Source organism: Perissodus microlepis, chromosome 8 (assembly GCF_051167445.1).
Source record: "Perissodus microlepis isolate ML-2025 ecotype Zambia chromosome 8, ASM5116744v1, whole genome shotgun sequence".
NCBI lineage: Eukaryota > Metazoa > Chordata > Actinopteri > Cichliformes > Cichlidae > Perissodus > Perissodus microlepis.
In genome coordinates, this window is record NC_140468.1 from 10,050,211 (window position 1) to 10,068,668 (window position 18,458).

The 18,458-nt window shown below is 40.0% G+C and overlaps 2 protein-coding genes across 3 annotated transcripts in view; one reads left to right on the forward strand and one right to left on the reverse strand.

The window, feature by feature from the left end:
• The window catches only part of mta3 (metastasis associated 1 family, member 3), a 29,853-nt gene extending 22,884 nt beyond the window's left edge, over window positions 1-6,969 (reverse strand). For both annotated transcript variants that reach the window (XR_014801075.1, XM_084937411.1), the window contains exons 1-3: window positions 6,679-6,969; window positions 4,745-4,812; window positions 3,613-3,706 (exon numbers count right to left, since the gene is read on the reverse strand). Coding sequence is in view for 1 of the 2 variants with exons in the window: in XM_084937411.1 (XP_084793537.1) it covers window positions 3,613-3,706; window positions 4,745-4,812; window positions 6,679-6,706 (190 nt within the window). In the remaining variant the exon portion in view is untranslated. The remainder of the gene's footprint in view (window positions 1-3,612; window positions 3,707-4,744; window positions 4,813-6,678) is intronic.
• A 1,380-nt stretch (window positions 6,970-8,349) lies between these two features.
• kcng3 (potassium voltage-gated channel, subfamily G, member 3) lies at window positions 8,350-14,447 on the forward strand. The gene is made up of 2 exons (XM_084937413.1): window positions 8,350-9,193; window positions 10,679-14,447. The coding sequence occupies exons 1-2, from the start codon at window positions 8,577-8,579 to the stop codon at window positions 11,322-11,324; spliced, it is 1,263 nt and encodes a 420-aa protein (XP_084793539.1). The 5' UTR covers window positions 8,350-8,576; the 3' UTR covers window positions 11,325-14,447.
• The last annotated feature ends 4,011 nt before the right edge of the window (window positions 14,448-18,458 follow it).

The window sequence follows — 18,458 nt, forward strand, 5'->3', positions numbered from 1 at the left end:
GCTGGAGGACACTTCATACAAACCATTACTCAACTAGACTAAACACAAGGTTTTTCTTCTATTTTGTTTGAGTTTGTTTTTGTCCTCCCACATGTTCTGCTGTCATGTTGATCAGAAGATCATTTCTACCTGCGTTCCTGACTCCTGGCTGGTTAGTAGACAGTTATAACCGCAGTTACTGAGAAATGGACATCTTAAGTTTATAAGAATCTTAGGTTGGAAGAGCATTCGAGACACCTCTAACCATCTCTCACTGTGTGATCACCGCTCTGGAGACTCCGTTCCTTCCTTTGTTGGTTATCTTTTATCTGGGGCTGCCCAAAATTGCACAGCATACCCGGCTTCACACAAAAAGACAGAGCCACACATCTGTATCTTTCTACCTTCAACCCACACACCGATAGTCAGGTAATAAGTAAAAAGTTTTCAGCTGTGACTCTTACATAAACTCTGCACAGTCAGTTTTCGTCCTGTAAAAATCCAATTTAGTTGCCGTTCTTTTGTTTTCCCTCTGAAATAATGTCAAACATAAATTAACTGGGTTTTTTACACTGCACTAGGCTGCCATAAATTTTATTGTTGTTTCTTGATTTTCTTCTGACCAGCTGGCAGATGAAGGACACCAAACACCTTGCAGAACTGGCACAGCACTTTGATCAATGCTCTGTCTCTGCATACTGCAAGTTTTATCTTTTTGTTCTTGCTTTATGTTTATAAAGTCTACCTCAATCAGGATAACTGGTTTTTACCAGCAGTTCTATGACACATACACAGGGAACAGTATTTTTCCAGTCAGTGCTGAATGACGTGAATGCAGTAAACATGTTGTTCACTGGGTCTCCTGCTGCTCTTCATTGCAATCACCCACATCTAAACTGTAAATCTGCTTTGGTGGAAAGCATGTTTTTTACTTCGAGAAACTAACTATTAATTTGTTTTATTCTGGCCATTAGCCTTCTGGAATCAGGTAGTCTACTTCCCACACTGAATAGGTGTTGCTGTGATGACACTTTCTTTTCCTTTTCACTTCACACATCCACACTCAAATTCTGTAAAATGCAGTAACAAGCAATTGAGAAATTACTGTGAAATACAAACATGAATCCCCCCAAGTTGGAGTACAAATTTAAGTTTCAACGTCTCCATCTCTGGCATTAAAAACCTCTTATTTTTAGTTAAATGTGCAATTTACAAAGTTGCCAAGAGGAATCACTAATGGAAATGTCATTCTGATTGACAGAAAGCTTAATTACATTTTTTTCTGAAAAAGTGTCATGTCTCAAGTTTTAAGTCTTTAAAAAATTTCGATAATTAAGTCATCCTGATATCGTCTGTCATGTTGAAATTTAGCCATCACATTACATCCTCAAAACAAGAAGGTTCTGGGTTCAAATCAAGACTCGGGCCCTTTTCTGTGGTGCTTGCTTGTTCTTTCCCATAAGGGTGGGCGATATAAACGATATACGATAGAAACAATATAAATTTGGCCAACGATAGAGATTTTGACTATACCGCTCTATCGCGATAGCGCATGTTGATGATGTCATCAAGCTGCGCCTGTTTTGGTCGAAAGCATCGCAGCGGCTACAACAATTATCATCTGCAAATTATGCCGACAGTCATAGCAAAGAGATGAAGCACTTTTGAAATATGGGGAAAGCCAAAAACTGCGCTTCCTCCACTTCCGTAACATTGATTCATTAATGTTGAATTCTCTCGCAGGTGCTCTATGTTGCAGTATATTAATAACTAACCTTGTATTGTGGATGAATAATCTCAGTTGTTCTCCTGACTGAAGTTTGGCCCGTGTATAGCATCCTGCTATACGATTGCATTTGTCCCTAACCACCAGAATCCCTCACGTTAACTTTTATCGAGTGGAAAAAAGTTGGCGTTCATCCTCCAGCTTCACTGTGCTAATGTTATGCTAACATAGCTGTGTTGCTAGCAATCACGTAGCACAACATTATATACCAGGTAGTCCAACTTCAGTAACCCTGCAAACGCCACTGCTGTTTAGTTTTCTGTCTTCATTTATGTTGGAAGTGGTAGCAGAGCTGTACGTTTTAAATAGTTTCAAAAATCTCTCAGAACATGGTAATGCCATGTTTAGGTGGAAACTAGCGAGCTAACTTCCTGTTAACTTCTAACTCCGTTAAATTTTATAACTTCTGTTTTCATGGATGCCTGGATGTTAAACTTAATTGTTACACCTGGTAAAGCAGCAACGCTGATGATTTTATTAAAGATGAAAAAATTTAGACCGTTTTAACTCTCAGTGTTCGTTTGACTTTGGGACCTGAAGGGGACGGAGTTTTGGACCCAGATTACTCCGCGAAGCTCCTCACCACGGCAGCCGTAATGCTCTGACAATCCATCAAGCAGTGCGGCTTACCAAAGTTGTACTAAAACATTTTTTAACAGATTTCTGCACGCCAAAATCGGTTCGAGGTCAGTAAGCACAACCAGAATTCATACATAAGGCACACTCTCGATTTTTGAGAAAATTAAAGGATTTTAAGTGTGCCTTATAGTGTGGAAAATACGTTATACAGAAGAAAAGAATATATTGCGATATATATCGTTACCGCACATGCTTCAAATTATATCGCGATATGAATTTTAGGCCATATCGCCCAGCCCTACTTTCCCAGTACTCCAGCCTCCTCCCACCATCTAAACCATGCGTGGGCTGCGTTGATTGGTAATACTAAACTGGCCCCAAGTGTGAATGGTTTCCTGTCTCTCTGTGTCAGCCCTGTGACAGACTGATGACCAGTTCAGTCTAGGGTGTACCCTGCCTCTCAGCCTATGACAGCTGGAATCAGCGCCAGCCACTTGTGATCCTAAACTGCATAAGTGAAAGAAAATGGATGGCTTAATCTTCACCACTGGTTACACTTCTGTCACATAATTGACTAGTCTAAAATATCACAACTCTCCTTAAAGGAAAAAATACAATTTAGAATACAATATTTCATAGAGTCCAAGGTGACACTGCTTGATTTGTCCAACCAACAAAGACAAGTCACTCTAAAGTTTAGCAAAACAGAAAGAACCCATCCATCCAGTTTCTTCTGCTTATCTAATTCAGGGTCACAGTTGAGCTGGAGCACATCCCCACTGCCATAAAGCAAAAGGTGAGGTCGCCAGTCTGTCACCGGGCCAACACAGAAAGACAGAAACCATTCACACTTACCCAAAAAGATTATTCTGTTCATCTGAACATAGCGTTTTCAGTGGGAGAAACATTTCGTCACTCATCCAAGTGACTTCTTCAGTCTCCAACTTTTTGGGTTTTCCTTACCTGGATGATTGAGCATGCATCAAGACATTTACACTTACATTCCGACATAGAAGCAGTTTAGTCTCACCAATTAACCTAACCCCACTAACTGCATGTCTTTGGGCTGTGGAAGGAAGCCGGAGTACCCATCAAGAACATGCAAACTCCACATAGAACCAGATGGTGAATTAGAGCACAGAACCCTCTAATGCAAATACAACAGTTTAATGTGTATTACTGCAAACACAATCTAAAGAAACTGTACTGTTTTACACAAATGCTTGAAGGGAATCATTCACATATGATGCGTCACAACTGCTACTCACTTGCATGTTTATCTGCAAGCTGGATGAGGCTGTGGGAGATGTCTCTCCTTCTGTAGAAACAAACTACCTTGGCCTCCACGTTCCCACTGGCAGTCTAAAAGAGAGGAGGAGAGACATCCAGGTTGACTCAAATAAGTGGCAACACCTACCTGTGCAACCCTGTAATTTCCCAAGAGACCTGGCTCCTTTGTGTACCTATCAAGCTGTGCTCAAACTCAGCCAGTATTAAATGTCGTGACTGATGACTAGATGTGGGGGTAAAAGGTTTGAAAAAGGATTGAAGAAGAAGAAGAAAAAGAAACAACTTATACTCCCCACCTACCTGCTTCCAAGTTTATGTACAAAAGCAAATGTATCTATATAAAAAGGGATCTGGAGTAAATAACAGGAACAACGATGTGCATATCGATGCACTAGCTGAAGCCACAAAAATGTCCATCGTGCTTGATCAAGCACTCCATTTCACCTTTACCAACACGATAAGCTTTATACAGCTTGTATTTGCAACAGCAGAGCTTTATTAAATAGTATCATGCTGCAGGGACTTCCTGTTACTTTATCATTTATGATAATTACGATGTCTCCTGTCTTTAGATTATAACATTGAGCCTCAGTACACTCTTTCAGGATGATAATGTGATCTAGCATTATTCCACCCACACAATCTGATAATGACCTGCATTTATCTGAACATCTCAGTGCAAGCATGACACAGGAAAAGCTTTTACACACCTATTAACGATGCTTGTGAAGGATTTCAAACAAAATAAAACAGGAATTACGGTAAAATGCCGAGAGAAAAAAGAGAGCAACAACACTGCTGTTCAAGGTTGGTATCAGCTTATAATTAAAATAAATCTGCATCTTTAGCCCAAAGCTACATGAGCTTGTGAAATGTTGATAATAATCACCCCGCCTACACACACACACACACACAGGTGTGTCAAGTCATACTAATGACAGTTGGTAGATCAGGGAACACCTGTCTTTTCAAGCCATATTACAAACAAGGTCACAAAATCCACACAAACAATGGGAAAGTGATGGGGTGGGGACAGGAGCACAGAGGAATTCAAGGAATTCTCTAACATCTTCTCACACCCATGAAAATGAAAAACGCACACATCAGTACCTTATTGAGTTCTTCTATCCGACGGATCAGGTAAGGGTTACTGGAGGAGTTCTCAAAGAATACATAGTCTGCAACAGGAAACACGCACATCATATATTTAAATATGTAGACCACATGAACTAATACATTGGCACTACAGTAGGTCAAATCAATGAATATGCATGTCCTTTAATCAATAAATATGTGCAAAGTTGTGACTTTCAGAAAGTGTTGCACCAGAAAAGTTAAAAGGAAAAATCTCCAGTCAACAACCACCAAGTTATGGGTGAATAAAAGTGCAAAATTATCATAGTCTTTCAACCTGTTGCCATATGTTACCACACTGTTTCAGTTTGTATGAAAAAATAAATTAAAGACAATAAAAACTTCAATATGCCATTAAAAAAAAAAAAAAAAAGATTGCCCATGCATATAAATAACATCACCAGATGCCAGTATAGCTCTCTGGGTTTGAGTAGATGACCCATATGCCGTAAGCCTAATGCAGAAGCACTGGTTTGAATCCCCATCTTTCTTCCAGCTTATGTGTCTTCTAGACACTGCCAGGTCCCAACAAATGGGACAAATAAAATAAATGTAATTTTAATTAAACTTTACACAACTTTAGGTTGTGGCAAAGGCAGCATTCACACAAAGTCTGTAATATTTCATTCCACATGTTCCAGACTTTTAAACGGTGCAGCGGCATATTTGTCAGAGTTGTCAAAATTCGTATCACTTCATGCATGTCATTAAAGTCTATGTATCATCATGCTAATGTGTATGATAACCCTCAGCCTCTGGGATGGGAATGTACTGCACATCAGTGTTGCAATGCTGTAAAAAATCAAAACCAAAACAAACCCTAAATAAATGAATAAACTACAGATCCCATGTTTTTTGTTTGCAATGTAGCAGCAAAATACTGACTACATTTTTTAAGACTTGTTCCATACAGGGAGAAAAACTGTACCTGAATGTACCTGGAAGTTTGTGTGTCCTACCGACAAGTTCACGGAGTTTACAATGAGCACCTAAAAGCAGCAGAAGTTAGCCTAAAGGTGACGTGAGGGGACAATAAGCTGATGCACCTCGAAAATACCGGTTATAAAGTGCTGCAAGATATGTCATTAGACGCCTATAGTTTGCGTGGCATGTCAAGCATTAATGCAATTAGGCTACGTGGCCGTCTGTGTATGGATTTAAAGCTCAAGTATTCGTGAATAAATGTGTAAAAGCAGACGCAGCGACGCCATGCGCGGAGACAATAATTTGATGTTGAATTCCAATAGACTGCTAAGGAGCTAGCTAGCAAATCAGCCAGCCTGCATCCCTGTTTGATAATTAATTGCACTTGTGGTTACTGTAGGTGGTCACTTTGGCAAAACAGTTTGGCACCTGATGTTACCGAGATGGTTAAATACGATCATTAAATGCAGCAAACGAGCGCTGAGACGGCATTAATGGTAATCAGTGAAGCCATCGCTGGTGCTAACGTTAGCTAAATAAGGTCTCGTACTAATGGCTGCATGCCAGGAGTGGCAAATACAAAGGCAGCTTGAGACTGTCCGTGGTAGCATGTTAACAACCTTTGAAACACACGTCTAGTCGTGAGGTCTATCCGTGTAGAAGCCCCCTGCATCCCCTGGTCTAAGAATTCAGAAACCCGGGGAGCAGCAAACAAGTGAAAAATGTTTACATTGCCAGCTAACCATTTAGCAAGCTGGCGGCTAGCTGCTGTGGCCACGACAGACGCGAGGCCTGACCCATTTTGAATCTCAAATATACACCAACTCTCACCTTCCTGCTTCAACTTAACGCGTCCACGTTGCTGTAGCACATCCGCATCTCCACCATTAAATGCAAACGGCTCAAAATAACACAAAATAACGCCCAGAAGGTGCAAAACTGTAACGGTTTCTCTTTGATAAAAAGATCCACATTGACATACATACCTCCGACCCGGTACATGTTGGCCGCCATTTCTGCCCTCCCAGTGTGCAAACCATAAACTAAGAGAAATGGAATAAATTAATAAAAACAATAAAAGTTACTCTCTTTGAAGGGAAAAGGAGCGACAGATTAAGATCGTCGGGACTCCGGATGTGTAACCTATCGGGAGAATTATGGCAATTCAACCCCCCCTCCTCCTTCGAGTCACAGCACCCTTTATGATACAGTTAACTCACGACAGCCAAAAGAAGTCGGATCAACCCGAAAAACCACTGCTGACGCTGGAGGGGGCCCGCGCACGCGCAGCACAACCACACGCGGCCCACACGCGCAGACACCAGCCCACCTCAGAAAACATAAGAAAGCAGTATATACACATTATTTTTTAGGACATTTTTATATCTGTAAAGCCAGAAGTTTAAACTTTAATCTAATCATTGAAACTGAGTCTCTCCAAAATTCCTAACAAATCAGAAAGGGCTGTAAAACTTAAAAGGAACTGTTTACATGAAGAAGTCTCTGTGTTGTTGTTGTTGTTGTTGTTGTTGTTATTATTATCTTTTACGCATCGTTACATGATCCACCTTGACCAGAGAGGACAGAATTAGAAATGAGTACGTCATTTCTAATTCTAATAACTTTAGAGAAGCAAGGCTTAGATAGCTTGGAGGGATATACTGTGATATATTAGAAAAATGATCTTAAAGATTTACCTTCCAGGCAGTAGTAAAAGTAGAAGACTTCTTAGAAGATTTATGGCTGTATTGAAGAAAGATATGCAGATGGTTGATGGTTGACAGTGACATAGTGAGATGAAGGCAGATGATGCTGTGGCGATATCCGAAAGAAGAAGAAGATTCAATACATGATTATGTTTTGTATACTTGATGTAGACATCCATCCATCCATCCATTCCCTTTCGCTTATCCTTATCAGGCAGGCAGAGGCAGGGTACACCCTGGACAGGTCGCCAGTTTGTCGCACGGCTAAAACATTGATGTAGATATTATTTTTATTTTATTTTGCTATCAAATGAGCTGGTATAGAATATTTACATTGCTAAGTTAAAATAATTACTATTTTCTTTATGTTTGTTCAAAACAAATACATAAATAAATAAAGCTGCACAAATCTGCATAAATCAAAATAATAGTAAAAAAAAAGAAGCTTTATTTGTATAATAATAATACTAGCAATAATAACAATAATAAATTATACATGTGTGCATATATTTCTCTTGCTATTTTTTTTTTCTATTATACTTACCTCAACATAATGTACCTTTTGTTTCACAAGTCAGAGCTGGTGTATATAAGTATCTCTATCTATCTTAATCAAATGATATAAAATGGTCTAAATTTTAATAATGGTGCAAGCATATCAAATACAAGCTTCACATCTATTTTTTTGTCAGTGTAACAGGGAATATTACAGTGGGACATAACTAAGCTTTCTTAAACAAGAATTTTCCTCCCGGTTTTCATCATGTTTGACGATAATTTCTCATCTGCTTCCAGGAGAATCTAAACAGTATTTTATAGGAAGAAGCAGTCTCCACTGTGGACTTAAATCACATATTACGCTCTATACTCCTGTTGCTTATGGATTTTTCTCTGCGTGTGTCCGCGCGCGCGCTTGTGACATCACTGATGGGATTGGCTGGAGCTGACTTGGGGGATGAGTCTCTTCTTCAGGCTACAGAGGGAGACGGAGAATAGAGTCAATGACAGAGGGAAGAGTTAGCAGACACGGACCTCAGCGCAGGGCCACCTTCACTCAAAGCGAACCACGCCCCGGGGCAGGGGAGACGAGTTCCCCAAGTGCCCAAACTCCTGCGATGGAAGGAAGAATGGACTGTGAAGAGGAGTTCTTTTAGGCTTTCATGATTTAAGTTGTCAAAATGAAGTTCGGGAAGAGCATCTGCGTGCTTAACGTCGGGGGAACCCGGTACGCCTTCACCCGTGAGGTGATCAAGGATTTCCCTCTTCGACGCGTCAGCCGCCTGATTGCCTGCGCAACCGAGAAAGAGGTCCTCGAACTCTGCGATGACTACGATCGGGACCGGAATGAGTTTTTCTTCGACCGCCACGCTCAGGCTTTCGTGTTTATTATGTTGTACGTGCGCTCCGGCAAACTCCGATTTGTTCCCGGAGTGTGTGAGCTGTCATTCTACACAGAGATGCTCTACTGGGGACTGGAGAGCGCGCACTTGGACTCCTGCTGCCAGAAACGCCTGGACGATAGGATGTCCGACATCGGACTGGACACACTCTCTGAGGGGGACATCGAGGATGAGCCCCAGAGCACAGGGGAGTCAGTGCAAGAGGCTGAGCTCACATGTCGCGCTAGGTGGCTCGAGAAAATGCGCAAGGCTTTTGAGGAGCCCAACTCTTCCCTTGTAGCGCAGCTTTTGGCTTCAGTGTCCGTGATCTTTGTTATCGTTTCTATGATCATGCTGTGCGCTAGCACCCTGCCGGATTGGGATACAGCCAAGAGAACTACTGTGGAGGAACACAGGTAGGCGATTGTCAAGGGTCAGTTAACTTGAAGGAATAGAAGCCCCCTCAGGAAAATGCTGCCAAATGTTTAGGCGCAATGTGTGCTGATATCCTACAACTGAGACTGTCTTGCGTAAAAGTGAGCTGAACAGATGAAATCGTGTCAAATAATTGATTTGTCATTACAATTAGCATAAATAAATAAATATGCCTCTTAACATTTGATCATGCATCAGCTCAAGGCAACGGCCAAAGTCATTGCGCACTAATATTAACCACGAGGTGGATGCATTGAGATGTTTTCTACCTCAGCTTTTTGAGTGTTTTCTAGGATGTTTGGTATAATAACATAAAAATAAGAATGACAGCGAAGCAAGATGTTTAAAACATCCATGTATTACGTTGCCTGCAGGGGATTTGTTCTTGTGCTTTAGTGAATTGATGCCCCTGAAGTCAATATGCCCGCTGACAAGTTTCAGGCAGCACATTACACCTTAGGCTCCTCACATGACAGCCGGACAGGCCCCTGAGGAAGCAAATCAATAGCCAATCCATAGCTTTCCCCTCTTATTTCTCCCACCCTCTTCACAGTTAGTCTGAATATGTTTACTGTCCTGCTTAGTTTACACTGCATTGCGCACATGAAGGGCAAACATCAGGTAATCATAGATTCATAATATTTGAGTGGGCAATGAGATAAAAGTAGAATGTGTACTGAGGGGATTATATAATAGTGCAAGCAAACAAAGAAATTAGACCACTTACAGGAATCATCATAAGTCAGAGTTTTGTTTCTTTAACTTAAGCATGTAGGCGCGAAAACGTGTATCTCTATGTCTGCGTGGTTTTGGCCTGTACTTTCCTGGAAGCCTGAGCTGGCCATTCTCTATATAAGGTTAGGTTATGCTCCCTCAGGCTGGACATAGTTTTGAGTTTTGGATCAGCTACAGTGGTTAAGTAATCAACTACAAGTGGCTTGTATACTCTGAGGTCAAAAGGATTCCAATTTAGTTTCATGTCATTAGATGATGCAGTTCTCTCAGTTGCTACATAATTTGGGTTGGTGTAACTATTCTGATAGTTGCTTTGCAGGTATTTTAGTCATTTCTGGGCTTCACTGCATTTATATCTAATGCAAGAATCATCATTCTCTAATTCATTTTGACTGGCCTTGCTCTGCTTGTCAATGGGGTAATTGTGTGACCGTCTTTGACACAGTCTTTCTTTGAAGGGTTTAAACCCTCCCTCTGTGCAGTTTGCCGGAAATTTACTAGCCCGCGTATCTGTCCTGCTGTCTTTGTTTACTTGTGCCAGGCCTGAACTGTGACAGCTTTGTTCCTTATTTCCCATCATTTAACTCCCCTTGCTTTGCTTCCTCCTTCCTCACATTTACTGACGGCCAGGCAGTATTTCATATTTCATGCCATCCATATCTCACTGTACCTCCTCTGTCATTTCCTGTTTACAGTGTGTGCAACTAATTTTTCTTCTATCTTCTCTGTAGGATAGTGGAGGCAGTGTGTATTGGCTGGTTCACGGCAGAGTGCATAGTGCGCTTTCTGGTGGCTAAAGACAAGTGGGACTTCCTCCGCAGGCCACTCAACATCATCGACGTGATTGCCATAACTCCCTACTATGTCACTATGGCGATGGCCCGGGCAGGGATGCCGGGTGCTGGGCTCGGGGTTGCTGGAGTCATACTGCGAGTCCTGAGGATGATGAGAGTGTTCTGGCTCATGAAGCTGGCCAGACACTTCCTGGGACTGCAGACTCTAGGGCTGACTCTCAGGCGCTGCTACCGAGAGATGGTCATGTTGATGGTGTTTGTCTGCGTTGCCATGGCTATATACAGTGCCCTGGCCCAGCTACTGGAACACGGCTTGGATCTGGAGACCCAGAACAGTGATTATGCCAGCATCCCTGCTGCTGCCTGGTGGGTTATTATTTCAATGACAACAGTGGGTTACGGGGATGTGTACCCGGTAACAATCGGAGGACGGGTGCTTGGGGGAATGTGTGTAGTGAGCGGCATTGTGCTCCTGGCGCTGCCCATCACATTCATCTACCACAGTTTTGTTCAGTGCTACCATGAACTCAAACTGCGCTCTGCCAGATATGCACGCAACCTGTCGGCAGAAATGCTGCGATGAACATGTCCTATCCTGCCTACCATCCTGCCGACAACAAACAGAAACTCTAATGACCAGAAGACCATCAAATGTTTGATGTGCCCTTTTTTCCTTCCAGATTTTATTTGTCCAGTCTAGATCCAGGTACAATAAATTTCCTAGAAAAACCCTTTAAACATTCATATATCAAACAGAAAAAAGAAGACTAAGAAAACATAACATTTAACAATTGTGAAATTCTGCAATATCTTCATGTGTTTCAGTTTATTTTGTTTTTGATGTTATTTTTATTTCCCCTTTGCATCAGGAAAACAAATTGTCATTATAAAAACAACTATCTGTGAACATTTAGTCAGTGCAAAATATATAAATGTCAGTGAATGACATTGGTAAATGGCATCTTGTTTACCAGTAGAACAACATCAGTCAACAAGGCTGATACAGACAGCAAGGCAGATATGTTGGAGTATACCTACCAAAAAAAAGGACAGAAAATAACATAAACCAGACATACAAAGATGGACTATACAAATATATTAACTTAACAGTAAAACAATAAATTAATATGTTTGCTTATGTTTTCAATAATTTATTCTACTCTGAGTTGACAAAACAAGATATTTTCAAGTCAGTGAAAAAATAACACAGAGCTCATATTTAAAGGTACTAAGCTTATTTTAGTCAAACACAAAATGAAACATAAATGCTGTTGTTTTAATTCCTTAACACTATTAGAATAGCTTTGCATGAATTATTGTTCAATAGGGCCTTGTGCAACCCCTCAGTTCACCCACTATCTGAAATAAGCTGTTATAGCTTTCTCCCTTTAAAGGCACCCTCCCTTTAATCCAACTTTCTTCTGATTCGCTGTCCCTTGCAGACAGAAGCTCTGAAAGGCTGATGGCTGGGGCTTTTGCACTAATAGACAAAGCTGTGTGCTTGAGATGATCATGTTAAGTATATCTGCTGTTTTTGGTATCACACAGATCTAAGTGTGAGCATCAGAGCAGACTAAAGGCTCAGATTTTGGATCACAAGGCTACTTGTACATATACACATACATATCACTATTTTTTAAACTTTGCCTTGTTTAATATGAGATTTCACCAGTGCAACATTGTATATGACAGAACATAAGTAAAAGAATAAAATCTATTTTAAAACAGGTTTAGATCAAAGCTTCTAATACATGATGTAGAAGTTTAAAAAAGTGTGACTATAATCAAAATAATGCATTAAAAACACTACAAATAAAAGTTATATCATGTATTTACTAAGTCACATTATGTTAAAAAAAAAAAGATAGTGGAAGCGCAGCCAATTGTAAATCATAGTATGTACCATTGAGATGAAGAAGATCAGGGTTAAAGCACTTCAATAGGCTGTAAAAAGAAAAAAAAAGTCTCTTATGTGGAACAATGCAGAGCACCAGCACCAAAGCTTACCTTCACGAAATGATCGATGTGTGGTTGGAAGCTAAGTTCAGAGTCAACCCACACACATAAATATTTCATTTTTCCCCCCTATTTTCTGAAGAGCTCCAGCATCATTATGGGTTAAAGGCAGCAAATTAGATTTAAGTTGATGTTCTGTCTCAGGCCAAAGAGCATAAAGCAGGTTTTTACTGAGCAGTAATTTGTTATCTGACAGCCAAGTTTGTAGGTTATTAAAGTCTGATCGCAGAGCCTTTTGTATGTGTAGAATAGAAGCTTTTGTTTTCATTGTCTTGAACCAACATGTTGTGCGACTCTCTTCTTAACTGCACCATACGTAACAATAGGAATACACAGATATTTATTTATTAAACGCAGACAGGTGCAGTCAATCCAGATCTGACAGCGGCTGCTGTTTACTCATATTCCCCTGGTTACAACACTGGCAGAGACGGCTGCGTCAAGTGCAACGTGTGTGTATGTTTGTGTTTGTTTGTCTGGCCATCAGCCTTTCACTTTGTCTAAGCTTTGCACACAGATGGTACAAGTTACACAAGATTGATGTGTGACCTAGATGCATCCTGTTAAACCTGTGAAATAAAGAGAAGGAGTGAACAGGGGACTGCAAAGTGGGGATGGAGGAGTTAAACAGAGGGCTTAGTTTGGGGGTCTGTGGGGGGGAGTTAAGCCGATGATAATGAAATATGGAGACAGGTCACCGAGGACTGCAAGGTGGCAGACAATAACACTGAGATAGATATGACAGGGCAGATGGAGTGTGAAAGTGAGCATAAAAGATTACGGGCAAAAATGTTGGAATGTGGTTCAAACCCGAGCACGAAGAATGAATAGATGCAGCGTGCATCGCTTCTCTGTTTGCCAGTGAATGTAAGGCATTTTGTATTTCTGTGTCTCCAAGGCAACATCATCCTCCAGCATGTCAATCATAATTGTGGTTGATTTGTGTGCACGCAAATAGGCTACATCCACGCACACCTCCTGGCTGGCACGCAGCTTTTTTGTCCTACGATTATCTGGAATATCACAGCATCAGAGCGATTATTTAAAATTACCAAAAACAAACGTACAGGGGGAAAAAAATCAAGTGTAGAGGGAAAAAAATAAAAAGAACAATGGAGGCTGTCAATGTCATGGTTCTGACATTCATGATTCAGACATGTTTGCACGGTTTGCCAAGATGATACGATTTGTTGAAGAGACACATGATCCAAACAAACAAGTCAACACCTCTCCCACACAACAGTCTTTCTCTGCATCTCCTCTCCTCTTCCTCCTGTTGCCATCAACAATCCTCTTTTTACACACACGCATCAAAATCCTGCTCTTCTTCTTGCAAAGGAAATTTAAACAATGTTCACTGTGTCTTTGTACTGATAGTAGTCTACATATGTTAAATCCTCATAATCTGTGCAGCCCTGTATGTATTTAATGTGTACTGTAGACACCTCCGTATCCTCGTAGCTGCTATTGATGTGCTTTTTAAGTAGTTGCACTATTGAATTAAACACAATCAATATTTTATTACCTACCTTCCAATGCATTATTCATGTAGCATAGCTTTTTACCAGTGAAGTTTGGCCAGGCCTGATTGAAACCATCAATCAAAACATTTTCATCAGTACACTCTGGAGTTGTAATTAATGTGATCAATGTACGAGCTTTTATAATAAAATTACTCTTTTCAAAATGCCTCTGACTGTCTAATAGTGTATTAGAAATCAGATTGTGCCAGAAAAATAGTCTGATCTCAGTGTCATGTTCTGAAAATTATCAGTCTCAATCATCAGCTCTCACAATATTCAAACTCATGATATTCTTAATTAAATTAGCAGAACTAAAAATTGACCTCAGGACGTGATCAGTGAAGGTGCGATTTTGAAATATTCATGCAATGATCGCAATACCATTTAAACCCTTCTCCCATTACTTTGTGGAGGCAGTGCGAATGTAACATTTAACCCGAGGAACACCTGAGCCTGATGGCAAGGTCATTTAGTGCACTCATTGGATTCACACTGGAGTGAGCATTGCACTGCAGTCTGGTTCACAAAGTACTGCCATGAGGGTAAATTGACACTAACCCAAAAAAAGCCATGCTGACGCACTGTTCTCAGCTCTCAAACCTTTTCAACATGTTGCACATCTGTCAATGAGCTCTGATAGCTGTGTTTACTCACTCAACTCTTTTAGTGTCATAAGCACCTGAGGTTTAAAAAAAAAAAAAAAAAAAAAAAAAAAAAAATACATGCGGGCTCAAAAAAACAAGTATCCATTTTTTAGTGGTTCTTCCGATAAATTGACCAAACTGTTGTTTTTTCTAAAAATTCAGGGTGCTATAACTGCAGTCACATGTTCATACAGTACTTTATTTATGTCACACCTGCAGCCAATTTAGAACTGACAATTAACCTAACACACATGTGGGAGGAAGCCAGAGGACTTGGAAGAACAGGGAAAACATGCAAACTCAAAATCAATGCCCCAGTATACCAGAGAATCTTGAAACCCTGAAATTTCTTGCCCTGAGGTGAAAGTGCCAACTAATGCACCATCATGCTGCCTGTTTTTACTGATAGAGCTGGTGTTTATTAATTTAATTGTGGCCAAAATTTTGTTTCTCCTCATTTTGTTTTTATAACCCTTTATTCTTGCCATTAACTACTGAGATCGCTGAAGCAAGCCGCTCTGTGGTGCTGTATTAAAGCACAGCTGTTTATTTTGCTAAATTCTAATTGGCACACTCTGAGAAGCTCACAAGAGTGCTGCTGATGTTTAGTAGGCACACCTGTTCAACTGCTTGTTAACACAAATATCTAATCAGCCAATCACATGGCAGCCACCCAGTGCATTTAGGCATGTAGATATGGTCAAGATGACCTGCTGAGTTTTAAACCGAGCATCAGAATTTAGAGGAAAGGTGTTTTAAGTGAGTTTGAATGTAGCACGGTTGTTGATGCCAGATAGGCTGGTCTGACTGTTGCAGAAGACTGTTGATCTACTGGGATTTACAGCCATCTCTAGGGTTTACAGAGAATTGTCTAAAACAAAAAGGGGGGAATATCCAGTGAGCAGCGGTTCTCTGGGTGTAAATTTCTTGTTGATGCCAGAGGTCAGAAGAGAATGGTTAGACTTCTTTGAGTTGACTGGAAGGCAACAGCAGTTCAGATAACTGCTTATTATTACCTGATAAATCTGTAGGAACTGTGCGACGCTATCATGTCAATACGGACCAAAATGTCTAAAGAATGTTTCCAACACTGTATTGAATCTATGCCACAAAAAATTAAGATAGTTGTGAAGGCAAAAGGTGGACTTACAATTATAAGTCACAACTGGTGCTAACAGGGTTAAAGGTCAACAGAGAATAAGACCCACATACAGACACCTGAGGCAGAGCGAATATAGCAGAAGTAAAGGTTGAAGCAGGCTAGGGTCCAAAACCAGAAAGGGCAATCCAACCAGACAAACTAAAATGGGAATTCACAGGCAGGCATCCAATGTCCAATAAACAGACAAAAGGTCAAAATGCAAGCAGGCAGAACCTGGGAACCAAGCTGCACTTGGGAGCGTTTGGCTGCTGACACTGAAAAAAAAAAAGAAACTTTGAAGTGTAAAAAGACAAATTCTGCTTTCAGCCAAAGTAAGACAGCAAACTCGGGAATCTTCTTCAGGGACAATTTTAATTGCAATCTCAGAAGAAACTAGCACAAATCATGAAAGGCTCGTGTTTCTTTTATTACTAATGTCGACTTGCAAACAAAAACCATAATGTTATGTGACCTTCATGCATGCAGGTGCTCTATACACCTCTGGAAACCATTAAAGAGGGCCCATGTGTCACTTTGTTATAATGGGCCACTTTGTTATAATGGGCCTTTCTGTGTTCTAAGCTACAAAAACAGCTCCTGGAAGAACGAATTAAAAAACATGACACAGAAGACGAAGCACACACATATGAAGCCGGTGGGGTGAACATATTATGTAACTGCAAGGCTTTTAGGGAGTTACAATTACGTAAGAAGGCTTGTTATAAATGCATCTTTATGGTGTACTTCTTTATAGCAGTCCATTTGAATAATGTGTGAGCAGAAAATGTTCTATTTATTATTTCCCACAACACTTTATGCCTTTAGACATTGATGACACCAGAGGAAAGATTCTCAAATCGCCAAAGTTACTGAACTTCATTATGATGGCAGTGTGAGTGCTTAATAAATATAAAATGATCAGACATTTTTGAGTTATTTCACTGAAAACCACAAAAATTTTGACCTGCTGGTGGCACAGAAGAAATATTTTGGGACTCATAGGTTTCATTCTCTGGGGACTATGCATGTCACTTAATTTGTTTGTTTGTTTTAACACATTTTTGCTACTTGAACATTCAGAAATTGTAGATTTGTAGAAAATGTAGGGTTTTATTTTTTATTTTTTAGGAGATCAATGATTCTCAACTATTTCAAACTCAAATTAATCGAAAACTTGAATTAATCACGAGTGTAACTATCCAAAGTATATTGCCAAGGCTACCCTAACTGTGTGACTGAAAGAGCCTTTTGATACAAGGGAGAATCCAGCAGACTTATCAATGTGTGGTTCTGATAGTTAGAGATTTTAAAATACATCACATATCGAGCAGCCAGTTAAAAAGTCCAAAGATCAGAGACACCCTGCCAACAGAAATTAAAAACAAAAACATTATGACTTTAAAACTTTTAATGGCAAAGAAGAATTATCACTAAATAAAGGCACCACTCAAAGGAGTCTTTTGTTCCTACTCTTGTTCTCAGGCACTGCTGGTTATCCAGTTTGCTTTAGTCACAGGTTTTTCAATTTCTCTCTCTCTCTATCTCTCTCTCTCTCTCACACACACACACACACACACACTCACACACTTTTTTTTGACTGCTATGTCCTAAAAACTCAATCAGGGACAAAGCCCTGTATACTTTGGATAAGTTGCATTACTTAAATGTAGCTTCTATGGTGGTTGGTTGTATTTTGGTGCCTGTTAATTCCTATTTTATTTTGTAATTCCCAGGCTCTTTACAATTCTGACTTCCTTTCCTTGTTAGTTTTCCGTGTTTGTAATTATTTACCCGCCCTCATTACATTTATTTAATCAGTCACACCCGTGTTCAGTCAGTTAATCTCAAACCCGTCCTGTTTTTCACTTTCCACACTGAATAATTTGAACCTAAATATGGGGTATATATAAAACCAAATCCGTGACGCTAGCAGTGTTTATGTATTGCCATTCCCATTTAACACTTTTCACTGTATTATTGTGACATTTGTCTCTATTAAATAAGATCTCTCACAAAACAAATGAACTTCAAAGAAGTTCAGTGTTTGAGTAAATACTTGACTCAGTTTAGCTTTTCACCAAACTCTTTAAATGTACGTTTATTTATGTGTGTGTCTGTGTAAGGCTGATTCGGCTGATTTTTATTCTGTCATATTATTTTAATTTATTTTGAAAAGCATGACAGAAGTTTAAAGAGTTTATTATCAGAAAAGGTACTTAATAATTTTATTATTCTATCTGAAGTTTGAATCAGTAAGTCGAAATTGAGATTGGCTCCCTTTCGTGTACTATTTTCATTTCTGTTTTTCCCGTTGTTTTGAACTCCTGGTGACATTTTGTTGTCCACACTTTGCATTTAAATGTCCGCGTACGCTTCCGGTCGCCCTCCGTTTT